General features: G+C 37.3%; 1 protein-coding gene across 16 annotated transcripts in view; it reads left to right on the top strand.

The window, feature by feature from the left end:
* Positions 1 to 4768: 4768 nt before the first annotated feature.
* The window catches only part of LOC117287874 (neogenin-like), a 52655-nt gene continuing 29788 nt past the window's right edge, over positions 4769 to 27635 (top strand). For all 16 annotated transcript variants that reach the window (XM_033768454.1, XM_033768459.1, XM_033768448.1 and 13 more), the window contains exons 1-10: positions 4769 to 5046; positions 15706 to 15805; positions 15989 to 16182; positions 16699 to 16837; positions 17311 to 17465; positions 17856 to 18131; positions 23580 to 23817; positions 24829 to 24974; positions 26359 to 26652; positions 26969 to 27166. In XM_033768454.1, the coding sequence (XP_033624345.1) occupies positions 4935 to 5046; positions 15706 to 15805; positions 15989 to 16182; positions 16699 to 16837; positions 17311 to 17465; positions 17856 to 18131; positions 23580 to 23817; positions 24829 to 24974; positions 26359 to 26652; positions 26969 to 27166 (1852 nt within the window). In that variant the 5' untranslated portion in view covers positions 4769 to 4934. The remainder of the gene's footprint in view (positions 5047 to 15705; positions 15806 to 15988; positions 16183 to 16698; positions 16838 to 17310; positions 17466 to 17855; positions 18132 to 23579; positions 23818 to 24828; positions 24975 to 26358; positions 26653 to 26968; positions 27167 to 27635) is intronic.

Below are 27635 nucleotides of genomic sequence, written 5' to 3' on the forward strand. Positions count from 1 at the left end.
CCTTTTCAAGGAAGAGAACAAACTGTGTTTTCAACAGGTTGAATAGGGGGACTGTATCATATCCTCTGACGCCCCCCTCAGCGTTGCAATAAAAATGCTTCATCTTCTTATTACGGCACGCACATTACCCGCCATAGTGAGCTGTTTTTTACCTGTCGTTGTTCATTCACCTTCTTGCGTTCAATCCTGATTCGATTATCTCCCTTGCAGGACAGCTAGTCCTTTGATAATTCAATAATACCTCCGCCTGAATAAACAAGATGGCTTCTTAGGGCTTCAGGAACAGGTGACAGTATTGGCAAAAGTGGAGGCTTGAGAAGGGAGAGCTAATGCTAACAAGAAAATACGAAGTACAAGGGCCTCCATTTTACCGGCGCTGTTGTTGTACGTGCATACTTTCAAAATTACAATCTTGGAAAATCTTAATTCTGGTATGGTTTGAGGGTATAGGCTTTTTGTTCAATTACAAGTTTAAAGTGTTCTAAGAAGTTGTAAGAACATGTTCGTGTATTGTTAAGTTGGCATTATCTGCTGTACAAGGTACTGCACAAAGACTCGGAAGTTTTTAAAGTCATTGCTTATAATTATCCATGGCATTGTGTGTGAAATAATGAACAAATTTAAACTAGTTGTTTAGAATATAGTATTTTGGAATCTGTGGAATTCTTTAGAAGCATTAAAAAATATATGTTCAACCAATCACATGCATGTTTTTAATTGTTTGGTTTACATCACTTGAATCATGAGAAATTCACTAACACTGAAAATTCACATCTTCTCACTGGGAATTTTGATATTTGCCAAAGTTATTGGAGCTTCATAGGAGCATCTAGTAGTATTCCTGAAGTTTGTTACCAGTTATTTTTTAGCAGACTTAAGCGAACAATAATTGTACAAATTTGGATCAAGTATTTGTTCCAACAGCTGGTGCTTTTGGGACTTGAAGTACTGTAACATGGATGCTGATGAAGTTGCTAAGCGACTTGTGAATGAAACATAAATATATTGCCCTAAAGCAGCCCAATGGTCAAGTGCATTGTGTCTCGACTAACTAGCAACTGGGGTTAATGCTTTTATTCCATTATGAATTGAACATAAATATATTGGCCCAAAGTGGCCGGGCCAATGGTCAAGTGCACAGTGCCTGCTGGGGTGAATGCCTTCATTTCATGGGCTCTTTTTGTGGAGAATGCCCAGTAACTAGACATAAATATCACTACCACATTTATCTGGAATAGTTAGTCAGTTTGTGAAACTTTTTACAACGGCCAGAGCATAAACAAGAGTACATGTACATACTGGGTTCAAAGTTCAAACAGGGTCTAAAGACTGTGTTTAAACTAATGAAGTGGTCGACTTGATTAACTTTATTCTGTGGTTATTTATCTCAACAATATATGAAAGCCAAGAAGCATTGATTTAGCCAAAGCCATCAATCTAGCCATATCCCATTGATCTAGCCATAGCCCATTGAACTAGCCATAGCCCATTGAACTAGCCTTAGCCCATCACTCTAGCTGTAGCCCGTTGATCTAGCTATAATTCATTTATCTAGCCGTACCCATAAGCAAGGGTATAAGACACAATTTGAATCCCTATACAGTTACATGTAAGGCCAAATAAAAAAAATTACAAGTTGATTGCCCCGCCCGCATCCTTTTTTGGGGCCGCATCCTTTTTTTTACTATTTATTATTTTTAGATTTTTTTAACTGTCTGTTTTATAAACAATATTAGTGAATGCACCAGCAAATCTTTTTAGTGTAAATCCGACCCTGTGGTCCTCATGCAACAAATAGGTATAAAATAAGTTTGCGGTCGGTTCAAACTGAAGAATTGGTGGCCTGTTTGATTTGAAGTAAGTACTAAGCGGCCATCTTTAAAAAATAATAATAAATAATAAATACAAAGGCCATTATCCTCCTCTTTTTTGAAAAATCCGGATGATCAACTGGTATTTTTTTTATTTGGCCTAATTTGATAAACATGGTTTATTCAGTGTTTACTGGATTGTCTTGTAGTTCTTGATTGGTCTGTATCAAGCTAATAGGTCCACATCCTTAAAGCAAACATTAAACTCTGTACTTATATGGATTCAAAGTACACTGGGACGTACGTATGCATCATAACTTGTTTATTTCAAAACCCTGTTTTATAAACAATTTGATTGTCAATTATCAGAGTTGAGAAATTAGATACTTTTATCTGAATTCAGACTAATATAAGTATGTCTGCCTTTGTAGACAAAAATGGTAGCTGTATTAGTATGGAGACATCCTGCTCTTTTTACGTGTAGGTATTTCTCTAGACATTGTTCCAAAAGCTCCTTGGCTGGCCTCTAGGGGCTAAAGGGTGGAAATGCATTTCAACATACCTCCTAAAATAATGAGCTTGTTGGAGTCAAACAGTTCAGTCAGCAATGACTCTCACCCCTGTACTATGGAAGTTCAGTTTTATCATTAATCTCTATTTCCCCAGTAGTAATGGTATTTAAAAAAATAAAAAATATAAAAAAAAAACTTATAAAAAGAAGAGGCATTTGTTGGATGTCATGTGTACTTTCAGTTATTAAACCTTGTTATTGGGTTATTACTAAACATTACACTCTACTCAAACCATTAAAACCATAATGTCCAACTACTTTGTCTCTGGTCTGCTGCTTTTGTCATAATCTCTGGATTAGCAGCTGACAAATGACAATAACGATGAATGATTTACTGCAATAGTCCAGACTTACACCAGGTTTAATTAGCTTCTAACCAAGCTGCTACTCAAAAGTGCAATCCTCTTGTTGTAATGCACTCTTCCATGTCAGAAGGACACTTCTAGCTACATAATTCTGCGTTTATTTATAATGAAAAGACTAAGTAGCTTGTATCATAGTTCATTAATATTCATGAATCATGATTGATAGTTGAATAATTCAATGCTCATTAACTTAATGGAGCAGATGCAAGTATGGTGAGCCATTTAGCCAAGGTCGTGTTAGGAATATGGATTCATTTTTAGAAGTGAAGTTCTCATGCACTTTATGATTGATGGTAATTAGTTCACAAAGAGCCTTCTGTTTCCATCTTTCATAACTTTTAAAGACACTTACACATGTGTCTGCTCCTCACTTTTAAAATTTCAATATTTATAAACATGGAACTCTTTAAGTTGGAGAGAGCAAATAAATCCCTTCATCCTTCAAACATGTCTAGTGTTTTCCTTGAACTTCTTGTAGTAGAATCCTCATCATCTTTGTTATCTCTTGGAGGATGTAGTCGTGTGTAATCCTCCATTAAAACCAGATAACAATCTTAATCTCATCCTTAATCCTGGCAAGTACAGTGTACACTTCAAGTAGTAGGTATCTGTTTGTCCTTTCTCTATGGTATACCATTCCTTCTTATTTGGACAGTGGACAATCTTGATTTTTGTTTCAAGTTGCAAATTCCTATTTTTCTTTGCATGAGGTTTATGAGAATTATTCATACAATCTAGCCGATCATGCATATTTGGTAAAGATCTAAGATTATGCTGAGAACTGGGCTTGCATACTTTATAAGAATCAATATTCAGAGAGTTGGGCGTTCATTTTCCATTCACACTTTTCCTGAGCGGGTGAATTGTTGTCATGGTTGATAGATTTTACAACTAACTTCATTTCATAGAATGATGAATCAGAAATGGAAGTGAAAACTGTTCAAAGTGTGTACTGTACTTCAAACAAACTTTATTGCAATCCATTTTTTAGAACTGAATAGTTTTGATCTGTCAAACCTGCCTAGTTACGTAGATATTTTGTAAAGCCTATCCCCCACATTGGCAGTTTCCTTCATAAAGAGGAAGCATTTGAAGTTGATTCTGTCTTTGTTATGCTCCACTGCCCTCCCTATTGAAAGAGACAAAATAATTAAATGAGTACAAATATTCCTATGGATGTCTGTGGTGTGCGTTCTTAAAGTAAATACTTAAAATATGTTCCTTGGTTCTTTTAAAGTCGACTCTCTAATGAGCAGTATAAATTGCTCCCCCATCTCTAAATGAAATAATAAATAACCAACAGATGATTTGGTCATAACAATATTTCCTCAGAGCCTGACATAATCAAATGCAATTTTCTTCTGGTTGATGTTTTCCACAGTGGGATTCTTGATGCACTGATATCAAACATATCTCTGCCATCGTGCATTCCACACTATAACCCAATTCCATTCTGGTCTTTGTAGATATGCCGACTAATGGTACTGCTTGTATATCCGTCTCTCACAGCCTCTGCTGTATATTTGTTGTTTTCAAGAATTTACTCATCAAACTATCCACACACTCTTCAAGATGATTTGAGAGATTTGCTGTAGCTCCGCTGTTGGGAGTGAACAGTTAATCGCGTGGAAGTTATTGCTGTATTTTTTTCCTAAATGGGGAAGCGGCTTGTTTATAAATCATGGTCGTTCCTACTCTAAAGCGGAAGATGGGCGCTAAGGTAAAATGCATCTCAAGACAATTTTTCACACAGACTTTATTCCCTCTGGCCAATCATGATTTTCAAAGAGAATTGTAAGGTTCTACCCATGCGTAACAGGCCAAAAAGTGTGAACTGTGTGTTTGATGTTAATTTACTATCAAAGTTGTGCTGTTTGTTTTTTCTTTTTATTCAAATCAAGTAGAATTAAAACAAGAATGACTGTACTAGTCACAAAACAAGCTAAACAGGGAGGTTTTAAAATATAGCCTTTTTTCATCATAATAAATCTTTGTATCTTTCTTTTGCTATCCTCAGATATACCTGATTTCAATTCTGTGGGTTTCCTTTTGGAACCAAACGACGTCATCGCAGTCCCGGGAAGTCCTGTAACACTGAACTGCACCGTACTATCATCAGATACAGCACCAGTCATCAGATGGACACAGGGTACTAGTCCAGTACAGGATAATCAGGACAGGACTATTATGCCTAATGGGGCTTTGAGAATAGCGTCAGTCTCTGTGTTGGATGAGGGTTCTTACAGGTGTAGTGCCGATGATGATTATTTTAGCAAAGTGGGAACTCTTAGTATAGCTAGTAAGTATTGACTTTATAGGTACATGTAGTTTACTGAGATCATGGAGGAAGGAAGTAGGTACATGTAGTTTACTAAGATCATGGAGGAAGGAAGTACGTACATGTACACCTCTTAGCTGTGTTTGTCTTCCCACTCCAACTCCCTTAAAGTGGAGTTCAGCTCTAGTTAAAGCTCAAGTCCTAACACCTCAAGAAATATACATCATCAAACTTCAAGAGCAGAAAGATTTTAAATTGAGCATGTCCCAAACTATCAACTTATTATAATCTTGGTCACACCAAGCTTTTTGGTCCTTTTTAAACCCTGTAATAGGCTTGTTTACAAGTCAAATCGGCAACTTTGGAATGAATAGTGACAAAAATGGAATGTGTACAAACTTCTCTAAGTGCAAAAATAATCACCCAATATTTGTTATTCATATAATTGTGTTTATTTGTGCTACATCAGAGGTATGTATTAATTTACTCACTGTCATTCAAAACCTTAACACAATCTGTTGAAGCAAAACACAATATGGAAAATGATACATTTTTATAAACAAAAGGTGTTTTTTTCTTAGGGTTCCTTGAGGTGAGGTTGAGCATTAATATCTTTATAAAGTCAGTTAGCAAGATGACTAGAAACTACGTTACCCAACGGCATCAAAGTATTGTGACTGACTGATGCTTCAATCTCACCCCCCCCCTTCCCTTACAAACTGATCAGATTCAGTCTTGTATATTGTATAGTGTGCCCCTTGGATAGTAATTGCACGGACTTGAAACTTCACTCGCTGTAACTTGATCGTAGTGGATACTCTGGGGGCCTGACAACTAAAACCGCCAAACATTTTAATATATATGACATTTCTACTGCCTTCTCTTTGCTGCTTTGAAACGACGTCCAAATGCATGGGGAGATGTTGTTAAAGCTAGAAATGTTATTTGACACCCAGTCTTTTATATATTTAATTTCGAATCATGTCAATTTTCTCGGGTTGGGGGAAAACAAACATGCATTCATTTTGACAGGGACATGTCAAACTTGGAAGAGTGGGGAGACTTTGATTTTGAAAAAAAAAAAGATTTGCTGAGAAAAACAAATTATTAAAGTTAGTCTTGGGAATATGTACTTATTGGATGAGTATGTCATGTTTTTCTTATTTTAAAGGAATGGGTGGTTAGTATAGAGAGTGTCAGATAAATTCAATTTTCATCCAACCGTTATTAGAAAGCCCCTGTCCATCCACTCTATGGTATGTCCTCATTTAATGAGTGTGAATGTCAGTGATAAGATACTCACATACGTGTATTTACACTTGACTTATAAAAATGGATATGGGAAAAAAATTACCTTGTAATATTTTTACCTGAAATGCTATAGCTTTTTAGAAATAGTCTCACAAGTCCAACACCCAATGCTTGAAAGGAGTACCTGAATCATGACTTGATTTCACTCTAAGATTCATCTTTAAGATGAGTTGTCAGTATCCCCATGGTGATTTGTATTGTGACATCACACTTTATTTACAGCAGTAACGATAACTATATGTACACATCTTGAGATGAATCTTGGTTCTGATCTTTCTCTAATCTTCAAAAGTAACTTCTATTCTTTGAAGATTAAATCTCAAAGCTCAACAAATTGAATCGAATCTCATTTTCTCATGCTCCAAGCAGACTCGTTTGATAGGATTAAAAAAGCTCTCAGCAGAAAGATGGGAGTTAAATAATTGAAGAGCATGAAACCCTGATTTAATACCATTAATGCATATTAAATCAAGCACTTAAAAAATTAAGGCATTGCTTACTTGACCACAAGTTGACGCCAGAGCCGGAAACCACTACATAATACCAGCCAGCGCTTAAACCATGACTTCAAACTATCGCTTAAAAACATTGCTTAAAACCATTGGGTAATTATCACCAGCGAATCATTGAAGTATGTTAAAGGAGTTGATTGTCAATGTGGTAACTTCTACCTCCATGGTCTGCCTTTATTACATCCCCCAAATGATTGGAAAGTCTTTGATTTCCTTTCATATGGACAGACATAACAGTGCCAAAGTCATATTAAATGAAACACATTAATCAGTCTGACAGAATGAGCTGAGATGACTAGCAATAGAAGTACAGAATACCTCTACCTGCAATCAAGCATATTTGCACTTTTTGCACTTTTGCACTTCCATTTTAATAGTCTTCAAAATATGAAATTCAGCAGCTATTTGTTTTGCAAGTTTGTTTCCCATCACCATAGTACAAATCCCTCCATGAATGTCTGGACGGCAATTTTTAAAGGGGATGGGGCTGACTAAATATTTAAACAATGAAATGAAATGACTTTAAGATTGTGATTAGTAGGGAAGGTCTTTCCATCCTACCGCTACCTGCCAGACATCCTGTCTGCACTGAAATGCCACCCGATACGCCCAGTCACCCACTGTTGGTTTGAAGAGTCTTCCACTGCCGACATACCCGCTTTTATTATGGGCGTAACATGCCAAGGGTTTGAATCTTGTTGCAGTTTTTCAGGCAGTAGCTGTTGACCAAGTCCAAACATAGAAACTTTAGAATGACCTATTTATAGGGAAATATTGACCTCTCATGGGTGAGGCAATGCGGAACCTGTTGGTAATCGGCCGGTCCCCTTCACCCATTGTTAATAGGTTTTATTCGTTCTGACCTGATTCAACTCTTTCAGTGTTTGATCGTCTTGCGGAAGTTTTCCCTCAACGATTCCGGTAAATATTGACGCAACTGTTCCTGTCTATTGCAAGAATGGAATGGAATAACTGAAGAATAGAACCTTCCAATGTCCAAAACGCACTGCAAGCCTTTTATATATGACTTTGCCAGATAGATTTATCTTCTGATCGCTCACTCCAGTATCACAGAAATATTAGGGGGGGGGGGGAGAGAAACTTATTTTGTTGCGGTAAATGGTAGCAGCATTAGAGAAAATCTGTCTGCTACTTTGAAAGCCTACTTCTAGTCCCAATATTAATCCTGCAGCATCAGGGGTCACATATAACCGGTAATCCCATCTTAAAATCCTTATTCCTTTTAAATTAGTTTATCGCAGAAAAGGTTTGCATTTAGAAAATTATTTAGTGTAATAAAAATTGTTTTTGAGCAATTCTTCCATGGTTCTTTCAATCTGTTTATAGCTACTCAAACATGCACAAATAAAGTGGATTTCGCTGCGAGATTTTCCAGTCATCACATGATTAAAAAACAACCTCCTGTAAATTCCTGTTAAAAAATGAGCAGGTGTATCCATAGAGGCGTTGTTCATTTTCTCATCACCCGTTCCGCACCTCTCTGCCTAAACGTGCCTCATCTTGAACAGCTTAAACCACCGACAGCTAATTTACCACTGAACCATGGTCTAATAGACGACTCTGAACCATCAATCCAGCTGCATCGGAATTTCTCCCCTTCTCCATCCTTCTCATCTCTTTAGTTTCCTTGGTGATGCATTATTCATCCTCCTTCGTAAATCTGTTGCCTTGGTGGACATGTTGTTGTGTAGGTTGCTCTGACGTTGATGATAGGTGTACGTGCTTGTTTATTATTGGCTGGAGATAACGTGTTCTTCATCCTAGATATCAACCTCATCATTAGAATGCATTTACTGAGTTGTATTAGATTTGACAAGGCAAATCTCAACCACCATGGTTGAGACATGGAGGAAGAAAAGTATTTTCTTCCTGGATGGTTGAAGCAAGGCAGACATTTTCCACAAGATTTTTGTTCAAATCAAATTTGCCTTATTGAAAAAAGGCGAGTTTGATTAAACATGTGCCTGGTAAAATCTTTAAGTACAGCAGGCCTGATATTTTGTTCCTGTGAGGGCAACAAGGCAGTTTTTACTTTAGTAATGTACATCTCTATGATGGACATTTTTACAGAACATTCCAAGGGGCACCTAGGCACTAACCGAGGGCATACAATGTAGAAGTACCTGCCTTTGTTACCTCCATAAGGTATCAGGTGTTTTACAACATCATCATGGAGGAGAAATTTGTCAACAATTAATTTCTACCTTCCACGGTTAAGGGCATTGACTAGTTTTGTACATGCACCCAAACGCAAGCCAAAATAAATAAATGCTGAGTGTCTTGTTTGGTTGTGAGGTGTTTTTCTTTCTAGCAGCCTTGTCCTACATTCAGTTCTCATCAAATCCCTGTCAGCTGAGTTAAGATCGATTATAGGTCGGGAAAGGGGGATGTTCATGGACAGTCATTTGGAAACTAAAAACGTCAAGATGTCTAGAAGACAAAGCATCAGTGGGTTGGCTTGTGGAATATTAATGTACTTGTCTACATACAGGAATGTCCAAATAATTCATGTTACACGCTACTCATGGTGTTTTATTTATTCATACAGATCAATGTTCAAAGATCGTTCTGAAAGTGAAGCCATTCTGTTCTCTCCACTCCCTCCCTTTGGATTTTACCCTGACAACTCTCATGTTTGCGAGTCGTGTAGAGAAGATGGCAGTAATTTCTAATTGTGTAAATGGAACCTCATAAATCATGCACAGAGCGTGTTGGAACTCAGCTGAATTCACTTGTGACAACTTACAGTATTCAGCTACCCTATGAATATGTCTATTGAGAACTTGTATGATCCAACACGTACCTTCCTCCTGTTTGAGTGTACGCTTTTGTCTTTACTTTAACCAATTCTATTTTCTGTTTAGTCTGAGAAGTGGAAAGAAGCGACAAATTTAGAAGCTAGAAATAGGATTTATGGGATGACCTTGTGTACTAGAGGTAGCAGGAATTGAGGAGAGCTGGGATAAGCATGCAATACAGGAGTGCTTTATTCTTGGTCTCTGTATTATGCCTGTCATGTGACATTGACTACCCTAGATTTAGCTGGCATTTAGCAGCGAGCTAGTGAGTGAACAAGTTCTGCGGCCGATAAACAACATGTCAGTTGTCTCAGCTGTAGTTTAGTGATAGGGTGGAATACCGTCAATAATGCCTCAACCGTTAACTTCCAAATAATGGCAAAAACGTTTCTGTAAAACTCGGCACAGTTGCGAGCTTTTAGGCTCTGTGTTATTGGCTCTTGGGCCTAATATCAATGACTTGCTTAACAGCCTATTCTGTGCTTACTGTGCGATTTCCACAGTATGAAGTTGGCAATCTTTATAGGTACTCATACTAAATTGTTCTAATGCATGTGAATACCACATCCAACACACAGGATGACTGGTTTGTGAATAGCAGAAATATTACCCAAGTTGCGCAGAAAGATGACCTTTATTGGCATGATTGGAAACTACCTGTACACTGTAGAGCTTTATGAGGAATATTCACACATTGTTCACATGTTCTTTGTTCGTACATAGAGTACCCCCAAACAAGAAAAGGGAGTGTTGTTGCTTTTATTGTCATTCATGTAGATGTACATTCCTCCTAGTGAACATGTAGGAGAAACACCTGTAAAATCCTAGCTTTATTGTTGAATGTGTGAGTGTCACCTTCCCTATTGGTGACATACATGTTCCAAAAAGACACCATGACTTCATTTATGTAAACATCATGAATAGACAAAAATAAAGTAGACATGTTTACTTGGTTGTTACTCGCTTTGGAGTTCATGAGATTTATCTGTATTTTGACCTGCTGGGATTTTTGTTATGATGTCGGCTTCAACAAAAAACTCTAGACTTGTGAATATGCCCCCGAGTGACCCCTCCACACCCTTTACCTACCCCCCTGCTGGTACCTATGGGGACTCGGTGCTCAAGCTAACAAGGGGTGGCTCAGTATATTCAGAGTTTTTATGTATAGGTTTCAGCGGGTAACCTTTTTTATTTGAACAGCTCTTTGGGTCCATCAATGTATATTTAGCAATGAGATTGAGAATGTCATACATGTGGTGTTGTTATACCTGTATAGATGTACAAGCCTGTGTTCAGTTCCAATATAGCTTACCATATCGGTGAGAAAGTTTTGGGGGCCAAAAACACTTTATAGGATTTGCGTGATATTTCACAGTTAGCAAGTGTTGAATTGGACTGGTCCAATGACCTGACCATGGGCTATGTAAGAGCCACAATTTCCCTCTTCACTTTATGTTTTTTATTTTCATAGAAATTCAACGATTTGAAAGAAAAACACTATTCTTAGTGTTAGTCATAGCACTGCGCTGTAATGTAGTGTGTTTGCCCCTCCTTTGTACTCGCCTAACAAAGTGGTGACTTCGTACAAATACATTTACCTTGAAGAATAACAAACTGATGTTATTGAATTTGTCGTCCACGTTCACAGATGGAATTCTTTTGTTGTTTTCAGTCCTGTCGGTTGTCTACGCCACTATTCATTCAAAAAACGCTTGCTGTTTTGACAAGTGCTGAAAGTTCTTGTTGGTAGAGTATGTGAAATAGTCTTGCTGGCATCATTGTGGCTTTGAGCTCTGTGAGAAACTAATATCTGTGAAAATTGGGAACAGTGTTTAAATATTCGCTACCTCATGAAGACCGAGGACAACCGAGGACAATTAAAAAAAGAAAGACAAAAGGTTTTCATTCGGGAATTCTAAAGACTGGGGAGCTCCACAATTAGGTTTTTGTACTCTTTGGGAAATGTTAAATACAGGGACAAAGGAAAGAACAAATGATGTATCCACATGGATGTAAAAATAACCAATGTGTGTGTACATGTATGTAAAGTAGGAGTGATCTATGTCATTAAAAACAATCTCTCAATTGGTGCCAAGGGCACAAGAGGTCATTGAGACTAATAACCAGTCTATCTTTATGGTGAACATGGTAACCCTCATACTGGTACCCATGCTGTTTGCTGGGGTTCAAGAGCAAGATAATAAAGTGTGTTTACCAACTGGACCTGATGGTTAGAGGCAATTTTTAGTTTGGTCAACATTTGATGAATGTTATTTTAGGGAATGAGTTGCTACATTATAATGTGTAGGTGTACGTGCTTAGTATTTATACAAACACCAATCATCTTACTGTGTAACAGCATGCTTGATGGGGTAGTCAGGATGATTTAAAAGGATGTCAAAAAGGGGCGAGGCACACCGTAGCAAAAGAGGAGGTTTTCTGTGTTTGATAACAATGAAGAAGGTCGGCCCTATCCAATGGGCTGTAGCCTGAATAAGAATGCACCAAGTACCACGCTGAAATTAAAGGGGTCATTATCTTAACACTTAATGAGCTAAGAATTCCCCACATACAGGACTCCTCCCCCCATAAAACACACAAGCAATCCATTCAAAGTGGAAAATCTACCCTTAATGTTTTTAAAGAAAAATTTATTTTAACCTGAATTTCTTTCTGCCAATGATTTTCCAAGAATCAAATTTCTTCTCAAGGGAACTTCCTCTTGGGACAACTATACTTTACAAAAAAGGCTACTTTTTTTTTACACAACCTTACTCTAATTTATATGTTTTTAAATGAAGACTTCTGTCTATTTTTAGTTTAGTTTAGCCAGCTGCCTACTGATTAGTGACTTGTTGTTTCGGGGCAAATCAATGCAATATTTCAGCCTGGCTGTATTAAGCCTAGGAAGTATAGATTCATCTTCTAATAGGCAGCTCTCCTTGCCGAGAGCAAAATTCATCGTTTCTTTAGAGGAAGGAAAATCATTATGATGATGATGGGACTACGTGTTGTTGTTTCTGCATCCTTAAAGGAAGGATATCATCTTGAAGAATATAATCTAAAGATCATTCCAGAAAATATACATATCATAAATGTGTGTTTAGTATTTATTCCAACAGATTGAATATTTGCATCTTGGATAAAGCCAATATTTTCTTCACTTGTTGCTTGTTAAAAAAATGTATTAATTGATTTATTTGTTTTGTAATTTCTTCTTATTTTGAGATTATGTTTCTGTGGTAGAAGGAATGTGTTTATGTTGTGCAAAATAAAGGATATACAGCGTAATGCAGCATCTCTTGACTAGGCTTGGACTTTCTATCCTATAAAGGCCCCCTTCACCTTACACACAGGTGTTGAATTGAATCCAGCTGTATTCAAGGCTATCAAAAATTGTAATCCTCAATAGGTCAACTCATACATATTATAAATTATTTCCTTTTGGGCCATATTTAAGAAAAGTTTGCCTTTTTTTCACAGTTGGGGCCTGCTTAAGGTTTTTTTTTTATACAGATAAGACTCGCTGAAAAGAGCGTACAAGATATGGTGACAGATTTTGACTAGAGTTTAATCTGCAGAACTATTTTTTCAACGTGGTATTCAGGCAATATATTCTTGTTACTTTAATCTGCATTGCCCTCGGAAAAAAATCAGTACTAAAGGTTGTAATTAAATGACCTGAAAAGCCCTTGTACTCAACTAAAATGTCCAAGGGCCAAATAGACCTGGTGGATAAGCTACATATTTTTGAAAGGCTAATTTGTTATAGCTGAGAGTTGTGTTGCTACATGTATATACTTTCAGAATTATTCACTTTCAGATTTTAATGTATTCACATCAACAATAACCTGAGAAAATTTGGTTCACTTTTACAAAAGGTGCAGAGAACTATAAAGAACCTTCATTATATCTAGGTCTACATTATAGGTTCACCATGTTTAAAGACAATGTACAAGTATTGTTTGTACATGGGTGGGTATGGTTTGAATAATTCTTCAAGTATGTCATGCGTTAAGGTTGTCACTTAATTTCAATTAGGGCCCAATCAATAGACCTGCTTTAAACCCGCCAAAAAGTAATAAGCACCAAACTAGTTTTTCTCACAAGAATATGGTTGCCTGTCAAAATACAGTGTCACATGAAGCAGCTCTATGAACTTTAACCCTGAGGAAAACCAGTGATAATTGAGTTCGTTCAGATTCAGTTGAGACATACAAATGCCTTTTCCAGAATTAACCCTCAAAACCCTCAGAATTAACTTTAAATTAAACATTTAAAATGCTTGGTACCTGGATTGACCCCCAATTAACATCAAAGTTTCCCGGGCTTGACATTTGGTTCTTAGGCAAGGTCTTATTCTCACCTATTGACAACCAGTTCATGAATCCATCGTCACATCTGATCAGTACTAGAACCAGATGAAAGTAAATGTGATAATTCCTGACAACTGAATGAGCTTAAACTGGGTGTAGCCTGGAGCTAATAGCCAACTAATCCCTTCATATGTAGCAGTAGGATGTTGATATATATCCCTACTGTATTAGGTCACAGTGTGCCATAGGGGTTGAGATAATCTCACATTGTATGGAGGCAAATTACTGTAAGCAGCTATGGAATGTTAGTTTTGCAAACACGGTAATACATAAATGTATTGATTGCACATGATTGTTACATTGTGGAGTACCTCTATGGGTGCTGTGTACACCTGGTTTGCACCTGGGCCCTTTCTTACACAAACCTGCTGGGAAGTTTAAATCGCTTAGCTCTTAAAGTTTGCTTAGTAGAAGATCAGAAACCATGAATTGCATAATTTTCAAACGCCGTGAAAATACAAAGTAGTGCCTCAACAACTTTTTAAAGATAGATTCAATTATTTGAACCAACAACCTCCGGATTAACAAGCTGGTACTCTACCAACTGAGGTATCTTAAGTGACATACAATGTGCCATGACCAATTCCTCTTTTTATGCAAATTTGCAAAGTTACGTATCTTATTATAGTAACAACATTTATCCATTTATCCAATCACTGCAATCTAAAAAGTGTACACCCAAAGTTTTCTGACCCAGTAAACCAGACTTAGTTTTTGTTTTTTTTGCAATGCTTCCATTGGTTTTGTGCGCATGTGAAGCGAGGACATTATCTGTTGATTTAACCGGATTCCCTGTTGATAAAGTCTTCACTTTCAACGAGTAGACACGCTCAATGACTTCTTAAATGTACGATCCATCCCTCCATGATACAGATACACATCATTAAACACACTGACTTCTAAATTGTACTTTCTCTACCTCTATAGTCATTAATAACCAATCTCTAGATTTGATTTATTCAAGTCAGAGCTCTAAAGAGAAAGTTGGTGATATGTGTTTGCTTGTTCCTCACAGATGAATGTAACCATAGCGATGGTATTTTCATTTTGAAAGTTAATTGGGCAGTTGACGTTGTCCCATCATCGATCAAAAGTAACTCATCCCGAAACATTTGTAACTTATCCAGGGTGTGATTTACTGAATCATTATATTCGGTCTTGGATGGTACACCATGCATGAAAATGTCACGTTAACCCCTCAGGTTAATGTCTGACTGTGTTTGTACTTTTTGAAGTTTATCGTTGTGAGATCATATCACTCCTGCTCTTGCTACATCTTTAATCATCATCAGTATTATTCTTTTTACTGTTATATCTTTCTGGTATTGACCAATGACCAAGGAATCTTCAAAGATGCCTTGTACTGTAAAACTATAAAGATACTTGTAAAGAGAAGGTTTTGACTCCAGCGATACAGCAGAGGAAGAGTTTCAAACAATCTAGTTTTGGTTTGCGTGATTACTCAGCTGAGTGGTCCAGCACACAGAACTTGGGTTCAAGTGACTGAGTCATCAGAGTATGGGTTCCAATCCTGGTCATGCCACTCCTTCTCCTCAATCACCTAAGAGTAAAAAGATAAGGCTAGAAAGAGATTGGATAGATACATTGGAATTAATTTATTTATTTCTAACACTGTGTATTTTATATTTTCTCTTTATTCAGGATTAGAGCTTCTAGAAGGACCAGAGAACATCTTTGCTTATAACGGAGATACCATCTTTTTTACATGTGACTTTGATTCCGTACCTCCACCACAAATAAGGTAAGAACCCAGGCTTCTCAATACAACTTGAAGTTACAAGTAAATGATTAGAAGATGTTGGAGGCACTCTAATCAGCATGCAAGACACTTGTACGGTTCTCGCATCTTGGGGCATTCTAAACCTAATTTCTTTTCAGGTTTGGCGGAATCTAACATATGAATAATGTTTATCTTCCTCATTAGTTGGTTGAAGAACGGGCTGGTGTTGGAATTGACTGAGGAGAGAGTTTCAGCTCGCTATACTCTCTTCCCTAGTGGGGGTCTTGAGATACGAGAGGTTCGTTCATCGGATGCTGGGACTTATCGTTGTCAAGGAACCAATCGTCTCTTCTCAACACGAATATCTAGCAACAATGCTCTCCTTACAATCAATCCAGGTAAGATCATTAATAAGGACAATTCACAAGATGGCGCCCTCTATAGGTCGCCCAGGGAAGGCACTTTTTTTGCACCGATCATGACACAATTTAAGTTGTGATTCGTCTCCTGCTGTATGACCCAAGAGAAAATTGCAATCCGTTAGACAACCTGGGAGAGTATACCACTTTGCCTCATCAGTTTGTAGATTATCTGCCCGGAGTGTTGTGGGTCTCGGGTTCAAATCCCAAGCTTGATTTTTCTCTGATCCAATGTCTCCTGTATTACCCTGATTGTTTAAGGTTGTTTATGTTTAGAAAGCAGCAAGGTTGTATCTTTCTTTGCTTACAACACAATGTGGTATTCATGTGAGGCTCAGGGGAATGTTTTTCACATTCATATCAACTATTTTAAGATTAAGGTTGAAACTAAATCTGAAATCTTACCTTCTGAAAGCTGTTATCTTTGGAGAGAGTGTATTTTGTCCTTTACAAAATTAATTGATTACGTTAAAATGACTATTCTTGTTTCTCCAGGTGCAAATCCTGATTTTCAGTTTATAAAGATTCCTAATCAGGAGATACAAGCGCCAGTTGGGGAGACCATCGTTATTGAAGTAGCGACTGATTCACCGGCAACATTCACTTGGTTCAAAGATGATGAAGAAATATTCATGTGAGTTGTCTGTCCCCCCCCCCTCCCTCGCTCTGCCCTTGGGTGCTACCTTGATTTACTCTAACCCTTGTTCTTACTTTGTTAGTGGTTATAAACAGTCCTTTCTTTACCTTAGCTGTGTCTAAATGAAACCACACATTCTGTTCACAAACCATCATTTTCGAGACCGGCAGCTGCACTTCTCTGCACTCTTTACACCTTGTCCATGGAGAATGGAAAAAAAGACATTCCTTGAAATTTAAATTCCAAAAATTCAAAAATTCCAAATTGGTAACTACAGCTACAGCTACAGCTATTGATAAGGGTGTTGCTAAGGATGCCTATACCTCAACGCATGACAATGCAGAAATCTAGCCGTAGCCCTACAGTAGCTGTAGCCGCTAAATTAGGCATGGCCCTAGAGTCCATCCTAGCTCACATCTTGGTCCTCCCTATATTCTTAATGATATCTACATCTTCTCTTGCCTCCACAGCGTTGGAACTGATGAGCATTACTCCTTAGTTGGTCAGGGTAGTCTTAGAATTAAGCAAGTTGGTGAGATTGATACGGGATTGTACCGTGTGATTGCAACATCACAAAGTGATGGTGATGCCGAGATAACCCACATTGTTAAAGTGACCGCATTGGGTAAGTAGTGATCATTGTGGATCCAGGAATCTGTCATGTGTTGTGACACTATGAAAAATGGTGATAGTAACAAAACCTTTGAAAAGGTTCAAATCCTACTCTCCTCATTTTGACTTTGTTCAATCCCAAATTATTTCAAATTTACCCAGTCAGAAAATATGGCATAACAGTTTTCAAAGAACAGGAAACCAGTAACACGTAGTTCATTTGACAGGGTAGTTTAGCTGGTAACCTTGTTTTAGTAATTCTGATTTTTGATGTGTTTGCCACCTTTTTGGAATTGTCTTGTTCACTTTAATTCTTTTTGCAAGCTAAGGTTACGTGGTCTATACTTTTTAACCCTTAAAAGAAAGACAATAAATTTAGAGTTAATTCTTTCCACTTTTTCAGTTCCATTGAAATTCAACATCCGGCCCAGGAACACCTACGTCAACATTGGCAATGATGTCACCCTAGAATGTAATGTGTATGGTATCCCGGGTCCGACTATTGAATGGTATCACGATGGTGAGGCAATAGAACCTGGTGATATCTTTGAGGTGTCACCAACAGGAAGCCTGACTATTAAGCAGGCTATAACTGAAGATTCTGGTATCTACCAGTGTGTGGCTGACAATACAGTAGAGAACCTACAAGCGTTGGCACAACTCATTGTGGTGGCAGAAGGTATACTATTTCTTGTCATTTTTCTCTCAATATTTTGTATACAAAATTGTTTTCTTTCTAAGATTTTTTAGGATTTTAGTTAAAGTTCAATTTATATCCCCCTTAGAAAGGGTTTTATCTTGAATGCTTTTAAAGAGAAGTTCTGTTCGAGTAATAAAAAGGAAAATCAGAAAAAATTCCACATTACTTGTTACTTTCCCTTTTGCACTAGATGAGTTGCCCAAGTAATTCTCACAAATATTTGGTTGACCTGTTCACACTTGATTCTGAGAAATTCCTGGGGCATACCCATTTCTAGTAAGAAAGTACCCCTGCTTGGGAGTTGGGTTAGAGAGTAAACCCCAGGGTTAGCATTCTGAGTGCTCGTTCTTCATACACTCTGAAAACTAATGAGTTGAATAATAATAATAATAATAATAATAATAATAATAATAATAATAATAATAATAATAATAATAATAATAATAAGACTTGTAATGCGCACATATCCACTTTCACTTTGAAAGTGTTGAATCCAGCATTTTATATGTTAAATCCAGCATTTTAAAGTATTCAGTCAACAATTTAAGTGCCAGTTTAACGTTTAAAAAGGTGATCAAACAAGTCCAAGGAATTGTTTGAGAAATGAATTTTTGAGAAATGTTGAAATAACACTTTAATTGTTGAATTAACCCTTTTTGCGTTGGATGACAAAATTAAAATGTTAGATTTAACAAACAAAACCAACACTTTCAAAGGGAAGTCACTCACCGAACTCATGCAAGTGTTGGATTCAACTCTTTTGTTTTAAGAGTGTAGCAGAGTTGTATCACGTGTGAATGCACATAAAGTAAACCTAGGAATTCCCTAGGGTTTAATTTACTGGAAGTTTTGTTCTGTAGTGTGAAAAGGGTTCGTTTACAAAAGTTGCCCAAACATTTTCAGTAAAAAAGAAAACATGAATGCAATAATCCAGTGTTTTTATATTGATGGCAGTCCAATAAATGACCTTACTCAAATCTAAGACACATTACAAGTAGAAGATGATATACAAGATTACCAATGTTCAACAATGTATTACATTGATATATGTATTAATCTTATGTGTTCAGAGTACCTTGTTTGCTTTTACAATGCTTTGTGTATAGAGATGTTCTACCCTTTGTTCAATGGATTTAATTTGATACATTTTGCACTTGATGGTTTTATTTTTGCTTTTCCTGTTGTACAATTACTTGATTCTTTTTGTGAATTTTGTATTTATGATGAATGTTTGTTTGTAAACAGCATGAACACTTGTAAGTATAATAGTCATTTGTTTTATTAATTTCCAGTGTTTCTTTAACTTGACTTTAATGTATAAATCCGTTGTTCTATTCCTTATTTTCACATTTACTACCCGTACCTAACACTTGAAATTGGTTGACCTTTAAGAAACAGACAGCTGTGGCGTTTTAATCCACTCTCTTGGATGTCATTTATCCCGTTGTTATGGAAACACTATCACGCAATTTGTTTCCAAAGCCTAGCAGTAAAAAAAAGCAAGAAATGTAGAGTGAGTTTGAGAGAACATTAAACATGTTTTGACACTTTGAATACCCTAAAGTGACCGATTCCTAGTGATGATCAAGGGAGCGTTGAGATGCAGAGACCCTTACGGAGCTTAGCGAGACAGCGCAAGCTTTGACTCTAATCAAGGGAGCGTTGAGATGCAGAGACCCTTACGGAGCTTAGCGAGACAGCGCAAGCTTTGACTCTAATCAAGGGAGCGTTGAGATGCAGAGACCCTTACGGAGCTTAGCGAGACAGCGCAAGCTTTTACTCTAATGACTGTTATTGCAAAACTCTGCTGTTAAGGTTTTTCACACGTCGACATCATTCAAGGTTTAGACTACTGCAAATGAGCCAGTTATAACATCTTGACCTTAAATGTCTCGGAAAAACAGGCTCAAAATCAAATGGAAATCTCTTCGGTTGGAGAAACGTCAAAAATAAAGGACAACAAATACATCAAAGTCCTAATAAGGACCATCCTGTTTTGGGGAAAACTTGTTGTTCCTTCTTGCTTTGAGTAGCTTTCAACATGTTTCAAGTCTCTATATAAATACATGATACTTATCTGTATCAAAGAGGGTAAAAAGAAAGAAAGAGGGAACAAAAACACTTAAGATTGTTTTTCTTGAGGGTTTGTTTTGATCCTCATCTTATATACCTATCTTAGTTGAGCAAAGTATCCCTGCTTAATTATCCAGAGATAATTGCTACCTCTCCAAATGCCAACAACTCATATGATGAATATTATCTGCAAACTCTCTCCTGTTTATTCAAAACAAACTCCATCAGCATGCAAAGGAACGACGGGTATGATGACTTCCAAATGGAAATTTTGACATTTCAGACGGGCAGGTAATCCGGATGTTGGCCAGAAATGGCATAGCAAGTTTTGACGTTGAATTTGATAAAGAGATGGATGTCTTCGTGTAGAAGCCACTCAGCAGATTGAATTGTTAGTTTGTCGACCCGATCCAGGCCTGAATATTGGATATGAATTAAATGGGCACCAGACCTCTGAAATGTCTCTATTTTTATGCATGGGTAGCTGTGCCTGACGTTTCTCATTGCAAATTCAGTTTGGCAAATGGAAACATTTTGGTTAGCATTAGAGTCAGATGGCTCTAATTAGTAGGCACTGAACTGAATACAGTAAAAGGGTATCTATTAATACTGTGTATGCGCGTCCACAGTTGTATTTGAGTTCCATCTGCAAATTAAAAGCACCTGCAATTTTCTTCTTCTAGAAAATCTTGAAGATGTATTTAAATGATCTGTTAAAGCATGGACAGAAAAACGAGAAAATGTTTTATTCAAATTGCTTCAGAATTAGCTATTTTGAAGTTAAGCTTCAAGGCTGTTTACAAGAAATTGTAGTTTCATACACAAATATTTGCTTTTTACACCACCTTCAACATCTTTTTGCTTTTAATCAAGTTGATCTTAAACTAAAGGCATTGTTAAAGGATTCTTGGTGTTTGGAATGGTATAAAGAAACAGCAAATGACAAAATAATTGATAAATCTATCGATACTGAAGGGTCATCCAAAGGGATAATCTATAAGCAATAACCAGCCTTGACTGACTTAACTGTGTAGACAACCAGTTATATTGTATTAAGTTGTTGTTTTGAAACCTAGCCTGGTAACTAGTCACTGAAGCGTAGTTGCAATTAGAAGCCACAGTGGCAGTGGTGATTGGATGATTTCAGGGGCCATATAACGGTCATTGAATTTAACACCAAATGCAGAATTATCAATCAAGGATGTCCTAGCCACCCAACCTACATCTTAGCTTCTACTCATCCATACTGCATTCTCTAATCGTGTCCCGTAGTGGCATGACCTGAATTTCTTTAACTGTTCTTAAAAAAACAAGATTTTCTGCTCGTCTTCTCTATCAAGTTGATCCCAGCACTCTAGTCCTGTCCTGTTTACCCAAGTTCACCTTCCCAGAAAGATTGAACGTTAATTGGATGAGGGCAGAAATATTCATCGGTAGGAAACTTGACTAAACCCCCAGGCAGGTGTTTGTGAATCTACGATTTGGATTCCCCCCAGTGCACTAAGTCTACCCAGGGGGTATCTTTGCTTAAAACTCAATGATTGGTAGATGCCTCATCCAGTACTGGAGGAACCTCTAGGCAGCCATCTTGAATTCACACCTTGAAGGGGTTCGTTGGAATCGTCATCTCTTCATCATGAAAACTAGTAGGGAAATAGAGGATTGAGGAATTCCTTTACCTGATCCCGCTTGAGGGAATAATCAGTTGTACTGCGGCCTGATCAGCACCTTAAACACATGTTTTTACCCGTTGGATTGATATGACCAATATCTGTTGGCTGGCTGACCTGCTGTAGGGTTTTGGATATAACAGCCTGCTTCAGTGTATTGAAGGCAATAGATAAAGTGTAGTCTGAGAGGCAAATGAAAGATGGATTTTCTCCGTTGTGTTTATCTGGTTCTGCTTCACTTCAATTCTGTGTCTCATTTATTGACTTAAGTTAGTCAGGTACGACTGACGAAAGCACTTCTTGAGAATGAGTGGCTTGGGTTTTGTTTGACTCTCAAGTTAATGCTGCTCTCAACTGTCCAGAGATATGGGAAGTTTTGTTCCAGATAATACTAAAAAGTATGTGTACCTATACATGCATATAATTGTATTTTTTATTTTTTATTACTTTTCAACTTGACAAGAAATGTAAAAAAATGTCCTGAAACTTCTTAACAGTAGTTTTCTATCCGAGACAAAACAATCCAAAAGGTTTTCTGAAAACTTTCTTCTTAATTGTAGTCAAAGAAATTTTGAGTCATTAAAAATAGAGGATGTCTTTCATCAGTCTATATTAAATCGCACTATTTTCATCAGTCAAAGGAAGTGCAGGAAATTGGCTGTGAAAGACGGAGGAGCGTTGGTCAATACTTACGCAAATAAAGAGGCTCTACCCACTTGATATCAGATGTCAAGCATGTTACATCCATTGACTTATTGTGTGGGATGTAACAGGACTCTATAAGTTAATGAACCATTTAGCCGCCCCATTGTCTGATGAAATAATGGTTTGAATACGGAGTTATAGGACGCCAGGCTTGATCCTATTTTCACTACATGGTTTATTCAATGCTTTAATTGATGTACTTAATGGGCCTTAACGGCTTTGGAGCAATTTGGAATTCAGTCACTGGATCAAAGAGAGACTCTTGTACAAAAAGGACAAATGAAACGTGGATTGATGTGGGAGGATGGGAGGCATATTAAAGGCACTGCATGTTGGAAAAAGGAATGATCATTGGTGTTTGTCGGCAGCTTCTAGACAGATGGAATAAGTTAGATCCAAGGTCCCTGATGAGGAATTCCAACCACTATTCTTACCCCCCCCCCAACAAAAAATAGACAAATCAATTCTTTGAAAAGAACAATGTTTTGATTTGAAACTCAAAACCTTTTAATCTAAATACATAGTGCAGTTCAGAATCAATACTTGTACTTGCACTATGTTAAACATGATGTTGGACTTAATACTGTTCTTATTCCATTACATTTCTCTCATTCAAGACCATTGATGTTTAATCTCACTCCTTCATTTCATTTCTTTTTATATTGAGTTTCATTTTGTTATTCTATTCATGTTTTGTTGTATTATTATTTGTGGATGTATGAAATTGCATGAATTATACCTGTTACAGCCATCTAAATTTTATGTAACCTTTGTGTTAATTTATGCTTGTTATGATTTCAATTTTAATTTGTTGTTAAGTTCTAACCTTAATTACCATTGTTTGCATGATTTTCAGTATGTATTTGACTTCATTGCAAGCAGCATGTTTTCATGTAACTGCATGGCCATATTTTAGTTTGGTTTCTTTTTTTGTTTTGTTCCTTTGCCCACCTTGTCTGCTGGATGTGCACACCACTAGGCATTGTAATTCCTACACGTCTACCTGTGACGTCAGCAGTGATTACAGCTGCCCCTCTACCTCAAATAACCACTACCTCTCCCCCTGCTCGACCAGACTTAGGACCCGTTCCAAGTGAACCTAGGTTCCTGACAGCATCTGATGTACAGGCAAGATCTTTCTCACTATCATGGCTGGAGCCATTGCAGATGAATGGAAACTTAAACAACTACAGGATTTATCTCAAATGGGATGGAAAGTAAGCAAACTTCCTTCTCCTTAAACTATTGGAGACTTTCAAATTGTAGTCTTTTTTGTGCAATTAAAATCAATCTGTTTCAGACTTGTTCAAAAAAGAATTTGGTTTTGAATCAATGTTAAGATCTTGCCATGGTATAGAGATATATTTTTGTAGCTCTTTGTATTTAATCTTTTTTGTCATGTTGCTTGGCAGAAGCTCAAAATCCCTTTAAAAAAAGTTTTGTTTTGTAATTTGCAAAACTACAAAATTGAATAACAAAAGTGTTTGCATCTTAATAAATTCCAAACATTGGAGATTTGACACAGTTAGGTTTCAAAACAGATTGAAAGAAATTCTAATTTGATTTTTTTTGTTTTTGAGGGTATTTCGCTTCACAAATCTTTTAAAAGTCAAATAGTCAAAGCCAGATTTATGAGAGCTCAATGTTTTGTAGTAATTATGATCTAGTACTTGAACTAGTGTTAAGTTATTAAAGTATGATTTTAAATATTTAAGTAATAATTAGCTACCTGACATTTTTGTATGAATTGATTTTTATGAACAAAGAAAATTTGACTGGATTGGAACCTGTATCTTCAGATTGATATTGGAGCGTCTAACAACTGTGATATCTAGCCCTATGTTGGCAGTCTTTAATTCTATAACAACTGTGATATCTAGCCCTATGTTGGCAGTCTTTAATTCTATAACAACTGTGATATCTAGCCCTATGTTGGCAGTCTTTAATTCTATAACAACTGTGATATCTAGCCCTATGTTGGCAGTCTTTAATTCTATATCACCCACATACATGTAGGAAGACCATCTCAAACCCGATGCTTCACGGAGGCAAAGGCGATTAATTGCCTCCATGCCCCTGGTCATTGCCTTGGTGCACTTGCCCTTTCAAAAAAAACATACAGGCCTGTCATAACTATAGGGCTACATAGCTCTGTTGGTAGAGTGCTGGAACATAAATCCAAAGGTTGTAGGTTCACATAGAATTGATTTCAAATTTTGAAATTTCAGCTTGAAAATTGAGTCTGCTTATGACCTGAGAGCATTCTTGAGTGACTTGGCACCAGAGACGAGATACGAAGTCACTGTCTTCGCTGTCAATGAAAATGGAGATGGAGTGGAATCAGAAACTCTGATTGTGGAAACGCTGCCTCCAGGTTTGTAGAGTTATTCAAATTATTGGGAATGATTGGTCAACACTTTGATTAATAGGTGTGAATAACAAATTAGATTATCAAATACAGCATCAATAATCAATAAGATTACCAAATAGATTATCAATAACTCATAAGATTATCAAATAGATTATCAATAATAGGTTACCAAAAACCCATAATATTATCAAATAGATTATCAATAACTCATAAGGTTATCAAATAGATTATCAATAATAGGTTACCAAAAACCCATAATATTATCAAATAGTGTATCAATGTATATCTGGCTACTTTCTAAATGTTGCAATACCTAACCTCATAACTGTGTACCAACTTTCCCTGATTCTGCAGAAAGTTCCCAAAAATAAATCAATCTTTCCACGTTCTGTTGAACAAATTTGAAAGTCTCCCCGAGTATGGAAACTGTTTCCTTGTTGTGTCAAGACCTGAACCCAAACCAACTCTTTGTTAACACCAGAATGTGAGTCCTAGGCAAGACCTGAACCCAAACCAACTCTTTGTTAACACCAGAATGTGAGTCCTAGGCAAGACCTGAACCCAAACCGACTCTTTGTTAACACCAGAATGTGAGTCCTAGGCAAGACCTGAACCCAAACCAACTCTTTGTTAACACCAGAATGTGAGTCCTAGGCAAGACCTGAACCCAAACCAACTCTTTGTTAACACCAGAATGTGAGTCCTAGGCAAGACCTGAACCCAAACCAACTCTTTGTTTACACCAGAATGTGAGTCCTAGGAAAGACCTGAACCCAAACCAACTCTTTGTTAACACCAGAATGTGAGTCCTAGGCAAGACCTGAACCCAAACCAACTCTTTGTTAACACCAGAATGTGAGTCCTAGGCAAGACCTGAACCCAAACCAACTCTTTAACACGAGAATGTGAGTCGTAGGCAAGACCTGAACCCAAACCAACTCTTTGTTAACACCAGAATGTGAGTCCTAGGCAAGACCTGAACCCAAACCGACTCTTTGTTAACACCAGAATGTGAGTCCTAGGCAAGACCTGAACCCAAACCGACTCTTTGTTAACACCAGAATGTGAGTCCTAGGCAAGACTAGACTGCTCTGTCAAGACCTGAACCCAAACCAACTCTTTGTTAACACCAGAATGTGAGTCATAGGCAATACTAGACTGCTCTGTCAAGACCTGAACCCAAACCAACTCTTTGTTAACACCAGAATGTGAGTCCTAGGCAAGACTAGACTGCTCTGTCAAGACCTGAACCCAAACCAACTCTTTGTTAACACCAGAATGTGAGTCCTAGGCAAGACTAGACTGCTCTGTCATGACATTCCACATAATACACAGCAACATTTCTTCCCAATCTAACAAAGTTTCATCTACTCCTGGTGTGCATTAGGTGACTATCTCGGTCCACCAGTCAACATTCAGGCCAGAGCAGGACAGGGTAGTTGTACATCTCTACTCATATCATGGGAACCCCCACAAGATGGTGAAGGACAGAATTACGTTGTCTACTACGCTGACCTTAGCGGAGGTGTTGCCCAAGAACTTCAACTGTACACAGAGGAAGAGTTCTACATAATCACTGACCTGAAACCTTATACTAGATACGGTCTGCGAGTAGTTGCTAATAATGAGAATGGACCTGGTGCCTCATCAGGGAATTTGGAAGCTCGCACATCACAATGTAGTAAGTAGTAAACGGCAAGCAACTTTCAAAGTGAAATGAATCAAAAGGAGTCTTCTTATTATATGATGTTAGAAGAACCAAGGCAAAGTTTACTAGAATCCTTCACCGTATATATATCTCCTAGATGTCTTGAGTGAAGGAGTTGTGTACTAGCAGATTTATATCAGAACTGTAAGAGAGATTTCATGTGAACAGTGTTGCTAAAAACCTTCCTAGAATTATACGAATTGTCCTTATCCTTATAAACTTTTTTTTTTTTTTTTTTACTTCCTCCCCCCTTCACCCTGACCATTGTCCCACCTCACAAATCATCCAGAGCCCTATGGTTTCCCAGCTAACATCACAGTAGAAGCAGATTCAGCATCAGCTATCAGGGTCTTATGGAACCAACCAATCTTCACTGAACGCAATGGTCTGATCACTGGCTACAAACTCAAATACAGAACAGTTGATAACGGCAAGCGAACGCATACACTCATTATAGATGGTGATGTTAGATCCTATACAATACAAGGTAAGTTGTTTATTAAGTAAGGTTATTTTAGAGGTGTTGATGGAGTGATGAACTACCACATCATGTAATTCTAGCTATGGATACAACTAAAACAACAACAACAACAACAACAACAGCTAAACGTGAATACAAAGATTTATTTATTCTTACTCTGATTGCAGAACCAGCAGCAAAAAACAACAATAACAAGAAGAAGAATATGGTTTGACCCTAGCCCTATATAGGACTCTTTCTCTGTACACAGGAACAGAGTCCTAACTATTGAGGCCCGTTTCTGGGGCGGAAAAATTTTACAGCTTCATTACTTAAATCTTACCTGCAACAAGCCACTAATTTCAACAGAATCACATTCTATTGCGGCATACATTTTTCTGCGGTGGGTTTTGGTCCTCATATTTTCCTCACAAATCCGTCATTTTCGTGAAATAATGCAGCTTCCAACGTAAAACAATTCCCGTTTCGATCGTTT

Source organism: Asterias rubens, chromosome 3 (genome assembly GCF_902459465.1).
Source record: "Asterias rubens chromosome 3, eAstRub1.3, whole genome shotgun sequence".
In the NCBI taxonomy this organism is placed as follows: Eukaryota; Metazoa; Echinodermata; class Asteroidea; order Forcipulatida; family Asteriidae; genus Asterias; species Asterias rubens.